At 33.4% G+C, this 19,124-nt stretch overlaps 1 protein-coding gene across 1 annotated transcript; it reads left to right on the forward strand.

Annotated features, from left to right (window-relative positions):
• Window positions 1-931: 931 nt before the first annotated feature.
• LOC117101470 lies at window positions 932-17,492 on the forward strand (the record flags this gene model as incomplete). The annotated part of the gene is made up of 4 exons (XM_033241440.1): window positions 932-1,096; window positions 1,835-2,018; window positions 3,681-3,812; window positions 15,079-17,492. Coding segments are annotated over 4 exons (1,932 nt in total), but the record flags the coding sequence as incomplete, so codon positions are not given.
• Window positions 17,493-19,124: the final 1,632 nt, after the last annotated feature.

A 19,124-nucleotide genomic window follows, 5' to 3' on the forward strand; every position in this document is an offset into this window, starting at 1 on the left:
TATTATTGATACGATATTATTGATAACTAATAAAAGGAAGAGAGCAATAAATTTACATAAGACATGTTTATTACATAAAAGGTAGAAAGGATGAAAGATGATACAATATGCCTATGTTTTTTTAATATTTTACTTTTAATTTCCATTTTATGAATAAAAAAAATTTAATTATTGAAATAAGCATAAAATTACATAATATTGATATTAATTGAAAGTTTATTTACATAATAAGATAATCATTTATATGTTTACTACAGAAATATTATTGATATAATATACCTCTGTTTTTTAATATTTTAATTTCAATTTCCCTTCAATTATCCTTTTAATCTTTCTTCATTGCTTTGTGATATATTTTTAAAAGATCATTGCATAATCCAGATCCTGTATTGCATTCATAATTTTGTTTAATAATAAGATCAACTAAACAAAAGAAGTTATGTATCATATAATACATAATGTTTTTGAAAATCTTGGAAAAAACAAATAGAGTATAACTCATTCAGGTGAACTAAGTATAAAATACAAAATATTTTGGGTAAAAATTAAAAATCCCTAGGAAAAGACATATACAGTAGATGAGGCATTCTATCATCAACCTACAGAATTAATAGTCATACAGGACAATCTGTTCAAACATCACTTGCCAAGATAAAACTACATAGCAGAGGAACTATTTACTTGCCAGTTTAGTTCAGTTTATTTCACATCATCAAAATATTTACAAAACAAATACAATTGCACATGGCAGAACAAACAAATAGCAACAAAAGCTGATGGAGGAGTAAAACTTATTTCCAATGGGGTCCTAATTTAACTTGTCAAATACTAAGTTGGAAACTTTATTTGGGGCTGTAATATTTAACCAATCCTGGCAGAGTATAAAGTCTGCTAAGATGTTTATTTTTATTCTTTATTTTTTATGTAATAGGACGAAAAAGCCCCAATATCAGAGGTCTCTGAACTGTCAATAATCCCAGAAGTAGAAGAATGTGCTCCATACTTCACTAAGGAACTTGAAACAAAGTTAATTGCTGTAGAAGGAGACTCTGCAGCAATTCTTCAGTGTGCAGTTGCTGGCATACCTAGACCCCAGGTAACACCTCTTTTATAATGTGATAATATTATTATCATAAAGGAATTGTAGGTAGATAGGTAAAGGTAGGAAAATAACTAATTCACAGTAATATTTGTTTGTTCTGTGTTTATTTCATGCTCAATCGCAATGAAATAATTTAACAATAAAATCAACATTGTTCTTAATTCCATGGTCCATGGCTATATTTAGCAGACTTTTTCACATCGTTTCCCGATGACAGGTTCTGAATGAACCAAAGCATTATGGTAAGCCTTCCAAAAAATGCAATTGGTTCTATGTTGCTCACAAGCCATATGTGTACACTGGACCGCTTTTCTTATTTGAGAACACTTGGTTCTATAAACCAAACCTTTAGGCGAGGACAAACAGTGAACTGCTTTTCTGCTAGGGACGTGACACCCTCAAATCCTCACAAAGAATAATCATTCATTTCAATAATCAAACATTTTGTTCATTATGATTATCATCACTGTATCTAATTATTAAGTAAAATTAGTTATGAAGTAAAAATTGTTGTCTCAACACAAATCTGAACACCAACACAAATGAGCTTTTATTTAAATTTTTAATTAGTAACTTGTACACAGTTACATCATAATTAGTGTCATCATTTACAATCACCATTGTCATTTCAAATATTATTATTACAGTATTATTACTGTAACTTAATGCCATAAATGTATTTACATTCTCTGCAATTCACAAATGTAATTCATGTTTGGATTTCCACCACAGGTTACATGGTATGTTGATAACATTGAAATTATAGATGTGCCAGAATATATTGTCAAACATACAGAGGAAGGCATTTGTGAATTACATATTCAAGAATGTATACCAGAAGATGAAGGTTTTTACACATGCAAAGCAGTTAACCATCTGGGTGAAGTTACATGTACAGCACAACTCCTGGTTGAAGGTAAGTTCTTAATCATTGACCCAGGAGCTGTACATTCCTTCAATTTTGACTTATGGGTAAAGAAATGTATAATTAATAGAAAATCCTATTTTCATTATTTCATATTTTTCAGTTTTTAGACAATGGGAAGATTTTAAAAATCAATTTAACTTTACTTCTTATGAGTCCCATTTTTACAAGAATGTTCTGAGGACCCAATTATAATATTTTTTTAAAAATTATAAATTTAGGCTAAAGTGACCAAGAACCTGATCAAAATACCAACGGGATCGGGTCAAAAATTCCAATAAGAATAAACCTGAAACAAAAATCCTTCCAGGATCTTGACTAAAAATCCCGATAGAATCTTGCTCGGGATCTCGATAAAAATCCTGATGAGGATCCCGACTAAAAATCCCACTGGGATCCCGATCAAAAATTCTGATAGAACCCCACTCGAGATCCTGACAAACTTGGGATCCTCCAGAATATCCCTAGGGATCTCAATAAACCGGGAATCCCAACCAAAATCCAGCTGGGATACCGGCCAAAAATCAAAATCCTAATCGGATCCCCATACACCAGGAATCTCAACCAATAATTCCGCCAGGGTCCCTATTAAAAATCAATATCGATATCGCAGTACAACAGAAAATCCCAACCAGTTTATTATTATATTCATTAGAATTTTGAAAAATAAGATTAACCTAAAAAGATAAACGTTTACATATAAATATAAAATAATCATTAAATATTGATTTAAATATAAATATCAAAAATAGAGACTTTCCAAAATAAATAAAACAAAATCTCATGGGAACAAAATTACCAATACCCCCTCCCAAAAAAAAAAAACACAGCAAGAAGTTTTACCAATAACAATAAAATACATCAAGAATGAAATAACTCATAGTCCAGTCCATCTGTGGACTGACCCAGAACTAATTGCAACAGAAATAATTTTTGCGGAACCTCTTCCAAAAATATAGACAAAATAACATACTCAGTCAGAAAAAATTGTTAATTTTAAAAATGTTTAATTGAGAACATCTAACAATTGATTGTGTCACATCGCACAAATAGTGCATTGAAGCGTATAAAAGCCTGTTGTTACCAGCACAAAAAAATTGTTAAAATAATATAGAATTCTGCGCGCAGATGCAGTTGAGTCAAACCAGACGTGTTCATAACACAATAGTCAACACAAATTTGCGCACACTGTTCTGCATATTTATTTATTTCAAAGACTACAGCAAAAAATCAACACTTACAGGATGTACACAAAATATATAGGGTTAATATAAACTCTAACAAGTTCTTGTAATCTTGAAAGCTCCAATGTGGACAGTATAAAAATAGAGGCAGTAGAGCATATTAAATCATGCTTAAATCATTGAAGAAATATTCTTCATGCCTAAATACTGTACACGGTGGTGTAAGATATTATTTTTCCATTTTTTGCCCCTGTCAAGATTGTATTTTTAATTTGCCAAATTAATATTATTAAAAGAGCTTTTCCTTTGACCCCAACAATGTGGTCAGGATTCTTTTTGTCCTCCAGTTTTTACAGTATATGAAATCCCTAGATAGACTGCACTGTTTGTTATTACTTGAGCGTACAAGATTTCTTCTTGTCTTTTAGAAGGCATATAGCAAAATGGTATTTTTTCATATTTGATATAGGATACCTAAGGCACTATGTAGCAAACATGTTTTACAAGAAAAAGTGTTACATAAAGGATGAAGTATTGGTGAAAGAAAAAGAACGTGAAAAAGAATATTCCATTGAACCAAGTTTTCTTACATCAGGTCAAGGTAAGTTTTTAAATGTTTTTATAAAGGTATTAAAACACATTATGGCTCTAGAGACCAAGTTGTAATTAAATATTCATTAAGATCTGGGGCGGATTACTATAAGCGGTCTTAACGGTTAGCCGGCTATAATCATGATGTCACTACTGGTCTATTATTATAGACCATTGCTATACCGCAGTCTAACCAGTTAGTCGTCTTAAATTAAAGCCTACTCGGAGGAGGCTTAAAACGGTCTTAAAAAATAATTTTCATCATGGCGTTTTGCTGATTAATTCAACAATGCAATGGAAAGACCTAGGCCTAAATCTTCAAAGTCGGAGAATCGAACGACGAATGCTCCATAAACTTCTCACAACGTCTGTAAAAATAGGTCTACGGCCTTTATTTATGTCCATTTCGATACATTTGTGTGTGTCGAGCATGACGTTGCCCTCAATCTTACATTACCAGGGAGTGCTTGTTTGCATTTCAATACCCAAAGCAGTCTTAGGGAAGACTGTTTTATAGCAATGGTATTAGAGGAATGTCTTTAGTAAGACTGTCTAAGTGATAAAGCTGGCTTTATTCTAGGAGTTAAGACTACCAGTTAAGACCATTTTATAGCAATCCACTCCTGGAGCTTACCTACACTAATATTTACATTGTTACAAGAACACAGCTTATATTTTCCCAAAAAAATATTCTGGAGTTTAGTCAGATAACTACTGTGCGGATGTGTTTGTATCTGAGCTCTGAGTGTAAATTACGCTAACTTATTGAAGAAAATTTACAATTATACTGATGATTCTACATTATTTGCTTCTGGAAGCTCAATTTCTGTTATTTTAAACTCTATGTGGATTTTTTATGACCAGGTATGTTGTTTACTTCTTCATTGTGTGTTAAACCCAGCTGTACTGATAAAGGTATTTTGAAATTCCCGCCAACCGCTGTGTGTTGATTTTCTCAAATACCAATCCCAAGGCCTAGGAAATCCTAGGCACTAACCTCTATTGACAGGAGAAGACATACTTACACTCACATCTATTAAGAAAAGTAAACAGTATTAACTATAGTGTAAGTACACCTGTATTGCACCTGCCCTCGTATTGTAGATGGCAATCAATCTGATTAATGCATTTTATTGCTATTTGAATATGTTGCACTTAATTTAACAGTTAAAACAATGATATCAATTGAAATATCGAGACTAAGAATTGGCTGTTATACACATAGAAAAGCAGGGAAAGTTAAGCAATAATATTTGCAGCTTGTACCATTGTGGTGTTTACTTCTTGGTAGAGTTTTAGGACTTGTGATAGCATGCACATTGATAAACGCAGGGATATAGAGCTTAACCCTGGTCCTTTAACTACAAGAGAGGGAACTATTAAAGAAGCTTTTGGAACTGAAACAAGTGAACAAGACCCATTGAAACAGATATTAAACGAAATGAAAGAATTAAGGAAAGAAATAGGTCAGGATGTACACAGTATCAACCAAAATATGGATAGCTGTTGAAAAAGAAAATAAGCAGCTAAAATCAATAAATTACTAACTTGCTTCAAAGATGGATAAAATTGAAGCTCAAAGCAGAAGAGAAAATCTTATATTTTTCACAACATTCCAAAACAACCAAATGAAACGTGGGCCAATTGCAAGGAGAAAATAAAGGAATGCATGATCGAAAATCTGGGTGTGCATGTCAACTCAATTGAAATTGATTGAGCACACAGACTAAATACAAAACATACTCCTAGGCCAATAATAGTTAAATTCTCCAAATACAAATATAAGGAAGAGATACTAAAAAGACACAGTAAAAAAAAAGTTAAAAAAAGGAAAGGAAAGCAAAGATAGGATTTGAAACGAAAGTTCAGATAAAATAGGAGTCAGTGAAGATTACACTACTCGAATAAGAAATGTAAGAAGAAAGCCGAATTATTAAATAAATTAAAAGATGACAATGAGCTCAGAAGTGTGCTATTGTATAAAAAAGCATGACAATTTTTCTTAGTGAGACTAGGTTAACAGATAAAAATGAAATACCTAAAATGGAATTGTTTAAGAAACTTGGCGGGCCTCGATAAATAAATCTTACAGAGGTTAACCTGAAGCATGATCACATAATATCGTTAAAATTTAATGATACATGTAACAGAAAAATAATATATACAATATCATTTATCTATACTCCTTCAGGTTCACTGAATGAACTTTTGAAGATTACAATATCATTTCAATGTCTGACCCTCCAGACTTATATACACAAGAAAGATACTCTAGTAATTACTCAGTAAATACCCAGGGTAAAAAATTCATAGATTTCTGCAAAAATGTAAAAATGTGAATTTTAAATGGTAGGATTGGTAAAGATAAAGGAATCTGTGATTTTACTTTCCTTGGTTACCAAGGCAAAAGTGTTATATATTACATAATTGCCAGTGAATACCTATTATTTAATAGTTTTTTTTAAACACTTCAAAATTATTTATATCAGTGTATCCGATCACATGCCAGTTGAAACCAGTATCAGACTTGGTTGTAACAAATCTATAGAAACTTGTGATACTTGTAACCATACAATATTAATTATGTTTGGGAGGATAATCTTAAAATTGATGATGATTTCATTAAATTAAATAGAATCAATAAACAAGTTAGAGGATATCCACAGGTTCCGGCCCGTTGCCACCCTGGCCCGTTGCCACCCGGCCCGTTGCCACCCGGCCCATTGCCACCCGGCCTTTCGCCACCTGGCCCGTTGCCACCCGGCTTTTAGCCACCCAGCCTTTTGCCACCCTAGGCCCGTTGCCAACTAGGCCTTTTGCCACACAGCCCTTGTAGACACCCGGCCGTTGCCACCCTAGGCCCGTTGCCATCTGGCCTTTTATCCCCTTTTGGAATGGGGAATATTTATATTATTTTGGTGGGTTTTTTTCACCGATTTGTACTAGTAGGCCTACTGTAGCAAAATTTTTTCTTGATTAAATTTACTTTCCAGTTTAATATTTAAGTATTGTTTACTGTATTTTATTTTAAACAATCGTCCATGCGCCATCTTACCACCAGGAGAAAATTGCAGAAATAAACATTGTTATAAATCCACATAAGGAAAGAAATACTGCAATGTCTAGTTTATTTTTATATTTTATTTTTAAGTATATTCTTAATCTAAAATAGAAAGAAATAGCCTGTGCTTTTGCAATAAAAAAAACACATTTATGATAATAATAGTCATTTATATAGTATAACCACAAGCCTATATTATGTGTGTATAATGACCTTTATGGAATTTGTTTGGTATTTCTCTCTTTATGCAGACAATTTATAACAATCATATATTTTGTCATGAGAAATAACTGTCATTGATAAACTTTAAATAAAGCTCTTCTCATTAGCGGTAAACTACAAATGATATTGCGCTCAGTAACATTAACGATTTGAGCAAACTAATCCTCCTGATTGTTTATACCGTGACTAGGGCTATTGTTCAGATTATAGTGTCTTCAAGCCTAATTTGCGTGGTCTTCAATTGGTCAGTTGGACATTTCCCCCACCCATGTTTTTTCTATTGGTATACCACAGCTATATATGATCATACATTTGGCTTAATATCTTAAAAACAACAAATTGTGAGAGGTGTACATATGTGTGGGCATAGGCCCATTTCTTATAGCGGTAGCAGCAACATATTCAACATATTAATAATAATAGCTTATCACTATTTTCATCATTTTCACTATATTTATGTTCATTATTATTTCCACACTCAAAGGTAAGTCAATGAAATAAAAAAATAAAAAATCTGTTCAATTTATAACACTACAAGATTTTTAATTCATGATGTTCTGCCTTTCCAAAAAAATGTAAAAAAGCACACACACACACACTAACTAAAAACAGTACATACTCAGAAAACATATACATACAGTATGTACGTCTGATTGCATACAAATAAAGATAGAATGCTAATCAGGAACTTCACACGTGTGCCTTTCATGATGGTTAACCGCAACGAATTGTCATTGTTTACAATCTGCCAAACAATCAATCCATTCGTCATTCAGTACACATAGTTTGGCAAAAATGCCGAGAGTAAAATTTCTGCAAATACAATGCATAGACCTACTATACCTGGGAGGCAAAGGGCCTATGGTGGCAATGGGCCGGGTGGCAAAAGGCGGGTGGCAACGGGCCTAGGTGGCAAAAGGTCAGGTAGCAGAAGGCCAGGTGGCGACGGGCCTAGGGTGGCAAAAGGCCGGGTGGCAACGGGCCTAAGGTTGCAACGGGCCGGGTGGCAAAAGGCCGGGTGGCAACAGGCCGGGTGGCAACGGGCCTAGACCCGATATCTGCAGGTGTTACGATACCGATGATTGTGAAACACTGATTAACAAAATTACAAATGCAATATATAGTTTAGGGAAAGAAATAAAGCATACAGGTAGACGAAATATGAATGCAAAAAATACAAAACAGTGGTTTGACAAAGTATATCACGACTTATGAACAAGAACACTGAGATTATTTAGACAGAGTAGGGATGAGATAAGATATAATGTATACATACATTGTAAAAGAGAATACAAAAACTTGATAAGGGAAAAGAAAAGACAAGACGAAAAGGAACATTAAAAAATGTTATATCTTGTATACAAAAAAAGCATTCTGGAAAGTAACATTTCTTATAATCAATGGTTAGAACACTTCCAGTTAATAATCCACCCCCCACACGAAGATCGTAACAACTCATCAAACAACGTAACGTAACTTGTGATGATGACAGTAAACAATTTTTAAATGATGTAACATGAAGAAACATTAGGTAGTATCAAACAACTAAAACATCACAAGTCACCAAGCGTAGATGCAATTACTGCAATTATTATGAAGCGCTTACCAAAAAGTTTTCTGAATTGCATTATTTAATTTTCAATAAAATTCTAAAATTGGGTGAATTTCCAAGTAAATGGTCTTACGGAATTACCAATCCATAAGAATAACGACCCAAACAACCCAGCAAACTACCGACCTATCACACTATTATTAATATTTAGTAAATGTGGAAAATAGTAGAAACTAGAGTAGGGTATGGGTTGAAGAACAGGCAGGGTTTAGGAAATATTATAGCACCACAACTGACAATGCGTTTATTTTAGACACCCTAGTGAAAAAAGCACTGCAAAAAAAGAAAGGGAAATTGTACTGTGCCTTCATAGAGGCGTGCCATAGCAGGCAAGCATACTAAAGCGATGGTCTCACATACGTAATGTATATGAAAACAAGATCATCTCTTGAAGCTCCAAACAATCTCAATACCTAAAGTACTGTATATAAAGACATCGAGAACATTTAGAGATCATCACCTTCATTGCACATCCCACTATCATATTGCTTTGAATGTGCACTCCAAGTAGCTTGATACATTGAGGAACTAAAAGTAACTCGACCTCCAATGGCAGGGGAATGAATTAGGGTTCGCTTCTCAGAAAATGAATGTGCATAAATTGGAATTTAGATGGATATGGAATCATGTCGTTTATAATGTACCAGCTTTGCAGAGGGTCAAAATGACTTTACAGTTGGCTAACACAATCTTATCTCAATGTGTTCATTTCACTGATCATTGAGTTGTCTAAAATTTTCCATTAATGTCAGATCATTTAACATTACTGTAAAAACAATGGATCCTAACTTGGTACCTTGCACGTGCATCAAAATTTTAAAATGGTCGAAATCACTTTTTGAATAAATTAGAGCACGTTTCAGGCCATTCTGAGCATTTCAACATTTTTTAAATTTTGGGGTTTTTTTTACATGTTTTAGGTTCCTGACACTGTATTCACAAATTTCCATTCTTTTTTGGTCATCTTAGCGTCAATAGCAATGCTGTACGCGCGCATAGAAGATACAAATCCTTGTGCGCGTTTTTGTCAACATAGAGCGAAAATAGGCTAAAATCATGCCTATTTTCAATCAGTTATAGCTCCTTAGGATGAAAGGTTACCCCCAATTTTTATTACATTTTTGAAAATACGCATTTGAGCATATCTGGCTTATCCTTGATCGATCGTCTTCCAACTTTGAGTATGTTATAGCTGAGACAATTCTCTTTCATATAATTGACTTCTTTTTACATTTTGAAGACGTCATCATGGTCAAAAAAATTGTTTTTTTTCTGACCCCCACATCTTTCTTTCTTCAAAACGTTGATGAGCCCATATCATCTTAACCATTCGTCATTTCTGAATCATTAAATGAGCATAATCTTTATGTCAAGGTTGAATGTCATGTACCTTAATTTTCCGTTCGTGCTTTTAAGCGTGCACGTACGTGTGCCTCAAAATTTATATATGCTTAAAACCATATATATATTATTAATTAGTTATAGCTCCTTAGGATGAAAGGTGACCCCCAATTTTTATTACATATTCTGAAAGCACATACAGTAAGTTGTAAATATGATTTTATAGATCATAATGGCTGATCGGACATTGTGACGTAATCATATTGGCATCTGAATTCAAAGAAAGTGTATTTTAGCTATGACGTCATTTTTTAAAATACGCATTTGAGCGAATCTCGCTTATCCTTGATCGATCGTCTTCCAACTTTGAGTATGTTGTAGCTGAGACAATTCTCTTTCATTCATTTGACTTCTTTTTACATTTTGATGACGTCATCATGGTAAAAAAAATTGTTTTTTTCTGACCCCCCCCCCCTACATCTTTCTTTCCTCAAAACGTTGATGAGCTCATATCATCTTAACCATTTGTCATTTCTGAAACATATTAATTGAGCATAATCTTCAGGTCAAGGTTGAATGTCATGTACCTTAATTTTCCGTTTGCGCTTTTAAGCGTGCATGTATACGTGCGTCAAAATTTATATATGCTTAAAACCATATATATATTTTTAATCAGTTATTGCTCCTTAAGATGAAAGGTAACCCCCAATTTTTTTTACATATTCTGAAAGCACATGAGTTGTAGATATGATGTTATAGATCATAATGGCTGATCGGACATTGTGACGTCAACTTATTGCCATTTGAATTAAGAAAAAAACTGATTTTTTTTTTTCTCTATGATGTCACTCTTTTTATACTTGTTTGAACGTATCGCGCTTATTCTTGATTGATCGTCTTCCACCTGTGAGTATGTTATAGCTGAGACAATTCTCTTTCGGAAGTGTCCCTTTATTTTTCATTTTGATGATGTCATCATGGTAAAAAAGAATGAATCTTTGGAGCCCTCTCATCTCTCTTTCTTCAAATTTATCAAATATCATGGACAACAGTGGGCGGCAGACTGTATTTCGAAGATATCAGATTGATATATAGTACATTATGAATGGAAAATTTGTGTGGCATTACCAACCAACAGGTGTTTTTAAATTACTCTTGACAAGAATCAATTTCTCGTGCCATTACCGTCCACGAGTACGTCGCGACGTGCTGTATTGGTAAATTCTCAATATCACTTTTCGGATAGAGGGCGGTAGACTGTTTTTCGACACTTTCTAACCGATAGAAGGTCAATTTCTTGTGCCATTACTGTCCATGAGCACGTCCTGACGTGCGTGTTCGGTAAAATTTGGGAATTCTCATTAACACTTTTTCAGATAATTTAAATAACGTTTCAGGTCATTTTCAGCATCCCAAAACTTTCCATAATTTACGCACCGTATGCTCATTTCCACGCGCACTGCACTTACTGAAGCTGGGAATTACGTTTTGTTTCATGTGTTGGGTTCCTGACACTGTATTCATCAACAGGGGCCACATTTATCAAACTAGAATTCAGCTTAAATTCGTCTTAAGTACATTTTTTGCTTAAGTCAAATTTATCAATATTGCTTAGCTTAAAAATTTCTTAAATTTAGAAAATTGTACGCGGGCACCATCTAAGACGATTTTTAAACCAATATTTTGCTAAGATTGGGTAATAAATCAGCTTAAGAGATATTTATTACTGACATCTGAACTTTTTTGACTTAAGACATTTGCTAAGCTGAGATTCATAAATCCAGGGCCACGAGTAAACTGTTTGTGCCTTTAATGTGCACAGGCGTCAATTGTTTAATATTGCACTTTTTAAACAACTAACTAGAGCATATTTTAGACCATTTTTGAGCATTTAAAAACATTTCAACACCCACCGCTCGCGCTTCCTGAGGGTCAAAGTTCGGCGGATCACCAAACTCGTCCTTAGTAATGAGTTCAAATCTAGTTATTACTTATTTTGATTATTATTATTATTATTAATAACACAAATAGTTAGATGAAAACAATGTGGTGGCTAACGAACATTAATTGTAAATATTTTTTTTATTTGTTTATTTCCCGACAGAATTTACTCGTCTTCCCCGACGGGGCTATGCTAAAAAAAATTTTTTTTTAGGCCAATTTCCCACTGCCACAAAAATTGGAAAGTTTTTCTTTATTTTTATTATGACCTCCGCTGCCCCGAAATCTCCAAAGATAAGATATGTATATTTCTTCCTAATTATACAAAATTTAAAACATTTTACCATCTTATTACTACATTGTTTACATTCACCAATAACATTTAATTTTTATATTCTCCTCTGTCTAGATATTTTTGGCAAAACTGTTTGAAAAGAAGGAACAACATTTTTTTTTTTACCCTTATCTGATGATCTAAAAAAAAAAATAGACTCAGAAGTACAAATTGCCCCACCCAAACGCATACATTGAGTTCTTTGGAGAGAAACTATACATAGTGGGAATTATAAGAAGTGAAATGTGTTTATCAATCAATCTATTAATCAAGACGGAGTGATTAACACAATCTAACGCTTTACTAAAGTCGGCTGTACAGATTGATGCATACATTCCAGGTTTGTCTGTAATCAACAAGATATGATGACCAAGTTGGACTAATAATGTTTTAATGAGCACACCTTTGAGTTTATACCAAATTGTTGAAGATCAATAAGAGGGCAGAAAGCTAATGATATATCTGCCTGAAAACCCTCAAAAATATCTCCGAAGACTAGTGTTATAGCTATTGTACGGTGCTCATCAGATCTTGTTGCATTTGGCCTCTTAGGCACAGGAGACACATTAGCTTTCTTCCAAACACTAGGAAAGATATAGCTCTGAAGAAAAATGTTTAAAATGTCAGATTAGGGCGACGCAAGTTCAGAAGCAAACTTTTTAATTAATCGCAAAGTTAAGTCATTAAGATGACTGGTAGTTTTTATAGCTTATACTTGTTCAGGATATATAACTGGTGTACTGGAAGTTGGAAGAAAAGCAGGTTAGTTGTTAAGATTCAACACAGGTAACTGAGAACAGATACCAGCAAAATGTATATTGAGATTATTTACAATATCCTGAAGGTTATTAAGAAAATATCAGGGAAAAATGTCAGGTAGGGCAAAACATCACTCCTATGATATTTTCCTGACACAAACTCTATGTTAATAGCACTTTCAGTACCCATTGTTACTTGGGGATCGTATTCATCACTAGCTACCAAGCACAATCTCAGTGGTCTAGTTGTTAAGACATCAGGCTAGTTACCTGGAGGTCATGGGTTTGATCCCCACCCAAATCACTTGCAACTTTTTTTTTGCTAGTATTTGGGGAGGTACTGAATATTAGGTACGATAAAATGTCTGGTAGGGCAAAACATCACTCCTATCCTGAAGATTGCTACCTGGTTTCACCAGCATAGATTGTACTTTATTCTTTCCCATTTCCGGACCTCCCTATGCCATTTATGAGGCTCATGAAGTGATGCAATCGTTTTATGGTAGTTGAAAATGTTTCTTAGCCATTCTAATCTCACTACGAACATTACTATGATATAAGCAGATCTGGTTTCCTGATCTATAAGCACATTAGCATTTTAAAATTAGTTTCCTAATTATAAGACTGAACTAAGGTTTGTCTGTGTTAAAATTGACGGAAATTAATCAATCAAAAATATTAGGTTGCAACTCACATCATCAGTAGCAATATTCACAATTCCTGCTGATATTGTATCAGTTATACACCTGTCAGTTGTACATCTTCTGCCTTATCCTACTGGCACGTTTTACTCTTATAGCTGACGAACAAAATACATGCAATGTATTGGTGTTGAAATGGAAATATTATAGAAATAGATATATGGTTTTTACTGTCACATGTTTAAATTAAAAATGTGTTAAACATATTCCCAATACTTCCAGAAAAAAGTGAAGTTAGTACATATAAAACACTGTACATCTTTACTGTAATTGCACTATTATTTAAATATTCGTCATATAGTTATTGTTTCTGCCTACGGTAATACGGTAAACTTATTTTTAAATAGTCCTCATATCCACACCCTACGTTGGATCATGACCACAACTGAAACAAACTATTCTGCCAATTGTAAATTTTATCCATTTTTATCCATTTTCAATATATTTAGGTCTGGAACCTTTTGGCCTACTGTACATGCGCACCCAAAATTGGATTGTCACCAATACTTCATAATTTCTCCCTTGTTAAACTTGGTTAAAGTTTCACAAAATATTCATTCATGTCAGTCAATTAGTTTTTTAAATATCTGTTCTGAGACATTTTCGTTTGAATGGTCCTCATATCCACACTCTACTCCAGATGGTCACCAAAATTTAATCACCTCATCCTTGGGTCATACCTAACATTCCCTGGAACCTCCATTTAAGTGTGCAGCTGTTTTCGAGATATTTTGAGGACAAGAAACACGCAGGAACTTAACAATTTAAATGACCCTGAAGTTCACACCCGAATTTGGATCATGACCAACGCTTGATAATTTCTTCCTTTTGTAACTTGTTTAAACTTTCACAAAGTTTCCTTCATATCAGTTGATTATTTTTTTTTTTATATTTTGTCTAGGACGTTTGCTCTTAAATCTCTTTAAATAATCCTCACATTACTTCAGACCTTCACCAAAATTTAATAATTTCTTCATTGGGTATACAGTACCTAACACTCCCTGCTATTTTCAATTATGTTAATTATGTTGCACACAAATAATCACACGAAACACCAAAACGTTACACACACAGTGGCGTATCTAGGGCTCGAAGATTGTTTGAGGGGCCTTGATTCGCAAAATAAGGTGATTTTTAACTACTTGACCGTGACTTTTGGGGGGACTGGTGGGTGCGAGTAATTTTTGGAGTTGCTTGCGGCCGACTGAAAAATATATATTCTGGCGGAGATAATAAATGTGATAGATAATGTAAACTGTATTTGAGTTTCAGTAACATACTTCTATTAGTATCTTTCTCTTTTCAGGTATGGATGGCAGTCATCCATCAATCTCACAAGAGCTGACAAGAGCAGGTGATTTCAAATATGGAAATCACATAGAAGACATATGCAACTCACTGAGGATGTTCAGTCATCACATGATTCCCCATGAGAAGGTAATCACAGATGAGCAGATTGTTCAACTTATGAGTAAAAGAATTAGTTGGAGAAACAAACAGCATCTAATAACTACAGTTAAAATGTTATTACCTGAATACATTGGCAAAATATTTGCTCATGTTTTAATTGCAGTACAAGATGAACAGGATGTTTTACAGGAAATTCATGAAGTATATACTGATGATATTGTCAGTAGTTTATCAGCTGAATGCAAGAATTTAAACTTAAAATATGATATTATAAGATACTACTTATATTTCAACTCTATCACTGTGTCATTTTTAATTCATTTGCTATGTAATGCACCAAGACTTGAGGAACTTGAGTTAGTATATTGTAATATAACAGGTGTTACTCTGAACGAGATTGCTGATACATTGCTTAGGGAAAGGATTGTGTTGAAATTAATACATCTTGATATCAGCGTCAATAACCTCAGTGATATAAAATGTTCCTCACTTGCCTCTTTGTTGGCTGTAACTCCTAACCTGAGTGTTCTTGAAATGAGACAATGCAGTCTGTCAGGTGCTATAATGGATGACATAGTTATAGAGTGTTCTAATAGAGGAATTATGTTGGAATTGACACATTTTAATATCAGTATAAATAACCTCAAAGAAATCAAAGGTTCCTCACTTGCGACTTTGCTGGCTGTAGCTCCTAAACTGAATTGTTTTTACATAAGTAATTGCAGTCTGCCAGGTGCTGTTATTGATGATATGGTTAAAGAGTGTTCTAGTAGAGGAGTTGTGTTGGAATTAACAGATCTTAATATCAGTGTAAATAATTTCAACAAAATCAAAGGTTCCTCACTTGCCACTTTGGTAGTTGTTCTAGCCTCTAAGCTGAATTATCTTTACATGAGTAATTGCTGTCTGTCATGTGTTATTATGAATGATATAGTCAAAGAGTGTTCTAGTAGGGGAGTTGTGTTGGAATTAACATGTCTTGTTATCAGTGAAAATAACCTTAAAGACATAAAAGGTTCCTCACTTGCCGCTTTGCTGGCCCTAGCTCCTAAATTGAATTATCTTGACATGAGAAAATGCGGTCTGTCAGGTGCTATTATGGATGATATGGTAAAAGAGAGTTCTAGTAGAGGAGTTGTGTTGGAATTAACACATCTTTTTATTAATGAAAATAACCTCATTGACATCAAAGGTTCTTCACTTCCCACTTTGCTGGTTATTGCTCCTAAATTAAATTTTCTTGACCTGAACAATTGCAATCTGTCATGTATTATAATGGATGATATTGTAAAAGAGTGTTGTAGTAGGGAAGTTGCGTTAAAATTAGCAGATTTTTTATATCAGTGACAACGACCTCAATGGTATCAAAGGTTCTTAACTTGCCACTTTGCTAAATTTAGTTAATAAACTGAATTATATTTTCTTGAGAAGTCTGTCAGGTTGAAGTCTGTCAGGTGCTTATGATTGATGATATGGCTAACAAGTGTTCTAGTAGGGAAGTTAATCGTTATATTAAACTCAATGACATATAGTTCTTTTCTTGCCACTTGCTTGTTGTAGTTCTTAAGCTGAGAAGTCTCAATATGAGAAATTGTAGCCTACCCTGTTATATTTTGGTAAAATTATCAGTAATTTTCTAGTAAGCAGTTTTGAATATTACTTCAATGTTTTTTGCAGATTTTTAGAATAAGTAAATACAATCAGGTAGAATGTTCAGAGGTGTTTGATATGTATTTAATTTTTAATGTTTTAATTATTTATAGGCTATTTTACTTCAACATGATTTGATGTCGCACATTATGTCCTGACTTTTGTTTTTTATTATAATTGTTGTTGAGCTGTTTATTTAGATTTTTTATCCTAAAAGTAAAACAATTCCAGTGTAATTCTATATGGTACTAAGAAAATTGGTTAATGTTGAAAGTCATATGGTTTCTGTTTATGTCTTGTTTGTTAATACAGTATATAATTTTTCAAATTAAAAGGCAAATACAAAATATTATGTAGAAAATTAATATAATGTAAAAATATATATTACGTAAATATTAAAATTCATTCATTCTTCATTTTATGTAATTTCTGTAATTGTCACAATAAGATAGCCATATGATGATATAAAATGCTTATATTGTAAAAGATACAAATTATGTTTACATAACGATATACTATTTTTTTACTACATCTACTTTATCTCCAGTACAATGATTAAGATTTATATTATTATGGTTATATTATATTAATAAGATTAATTTTTTTTAATAATTATTGTAAAGATTTTTAATCAGTATTTTAGAATGTTTAATATTTTATAAGGATTGATTCTGCCCTGGTCCGTAGAAGAAGAATATTAATAAATAAATTAAATAAATAAATAATCGACGTTCCGGTAATTTCACACGAATACTAAGTACAGGTTTTTGTGCAGCTCAGTGTGTTTCATTCAGTTTACTTACTTAATTATAGTAACAATTTGTTAGATATTCAACAATTAAGGGTAAAACTTTACTGTAAATTGCTTGGTTTTGTTTTTGTTATGCTATTTATACATTTGTTGTTTTTGAACTGTCTTTGCTTTCCTTTGTTTATATTTTATATTGTTCTTGGGTGCACCATCAAAGTGATGGGTGCCACTGATCTGAAAGTGAACCCAATAAATCTTATCGTATCATATGACATCAATCAATCGATTGTTGCATAAATTTGTGGTTTATGACTCCATCAGGGACTGTGAATATTTCTACTGATGTAGATGAGTTTTAACCTGATATTTTGGATTGATTACTCTAACAATCATCAGATGAAATGGCTTGTTTCACTTTCATTCCTTAAAATTAGAACAATAAGGCCATGACGATGTCGTTAAACTAAATTAGTTGTTTGCGTATGCTATAAAAAATGTTATTGCCAATCTCTCACTGCCGTCCAAAAGCACACTTTTGGGCCTTACAAAGCCATTAAACTCTTCCTATGAACCCAGGGATATATATTCTGGGAATCCCAATCCTGCCATTTTGTTTGGATCCCCGCAAGTTTCTGGACCACCACTGGCATATACTCGGTCAATTCTTTTGTGGGGAGGAGGGTGGCAGTATGTCTGAAGCGTTTCAACCACAATACTGTATTGGCCTCATTTTTTATTCTAGTTCTAAAGAGGGTTCTAAAGAGGGTACGGTTATTTAGAAGGTCCGTCCAGGAAGTAAGTTTGCCATCTTTTGTTATAATACAAATATAATATTAATGAGGTATTTCTATAATAACAGAATGAGGAATATAATATTATTGAAAGACAGTCTAGAGAAATCCACGCAATAGTAGAATTTAGATAAAGATAAAATTGTATGCTTGCTCTCATACTTCTAAAGTCTTACCGATATGATGTTCATAATTATAAAAACTACCGTATATAAACAGTACAATACAGCAATTATTTTTCTTAATACAATTTATAGGTGGTGCAATCGCACCGTCTGCAACCCCTCTGCATCCGTAGTAAGTTTATTGCTTCTATTGTAGCAGAGGCACAACCGTAAACGGTGTGGAACAATAACAAAATCAGTATAAAACTTAATTAGGCCTACTTTGATTAAACAGAGCATGGAAATACTGTAGTAGGCCTAGTAAAAGTACCGTATTGTATTTAATGAATAATATAAATCTTTAATACTAGAAATTGCAAGTGAAGTGCTGCGAAGTACAACTGCATAAAATGTTCCTCGAACAAAATTATTTATGCGAGTCAAGTGAAAATAATGAATAATAAAAATATAACAAATAATATGAGCACGACCCATTGTCTATATCTCTCTGCTGGCGATGGCTCGCTGCTGCTGGCGATGACTCGCTGCTGGCGAATCGATCTGCGCATGTGTATAAAATGGTATTTATTTCCGCAAACACTATGCCAGTCTACAACAAGCGTCGCCTAAATGTAATAATTAGCAC

Source organism: Anneissia japonica, unplaced genomic scaffold (assembly GCF_011630105.1).
Source record: "Anneissia japonica isolate Jap-2015-1 unplaced genomic scaffold, ASM1163010v1 scaffold287645_len25949_cov127, whole genome shotgun sequence".
Classification (NCBI taxonomy): Eukaryota; Metazoa; Echinodermata; class Crinoidea; order Comatulida; family Comatulidae; genus Anneissia; species Anneissia japonica.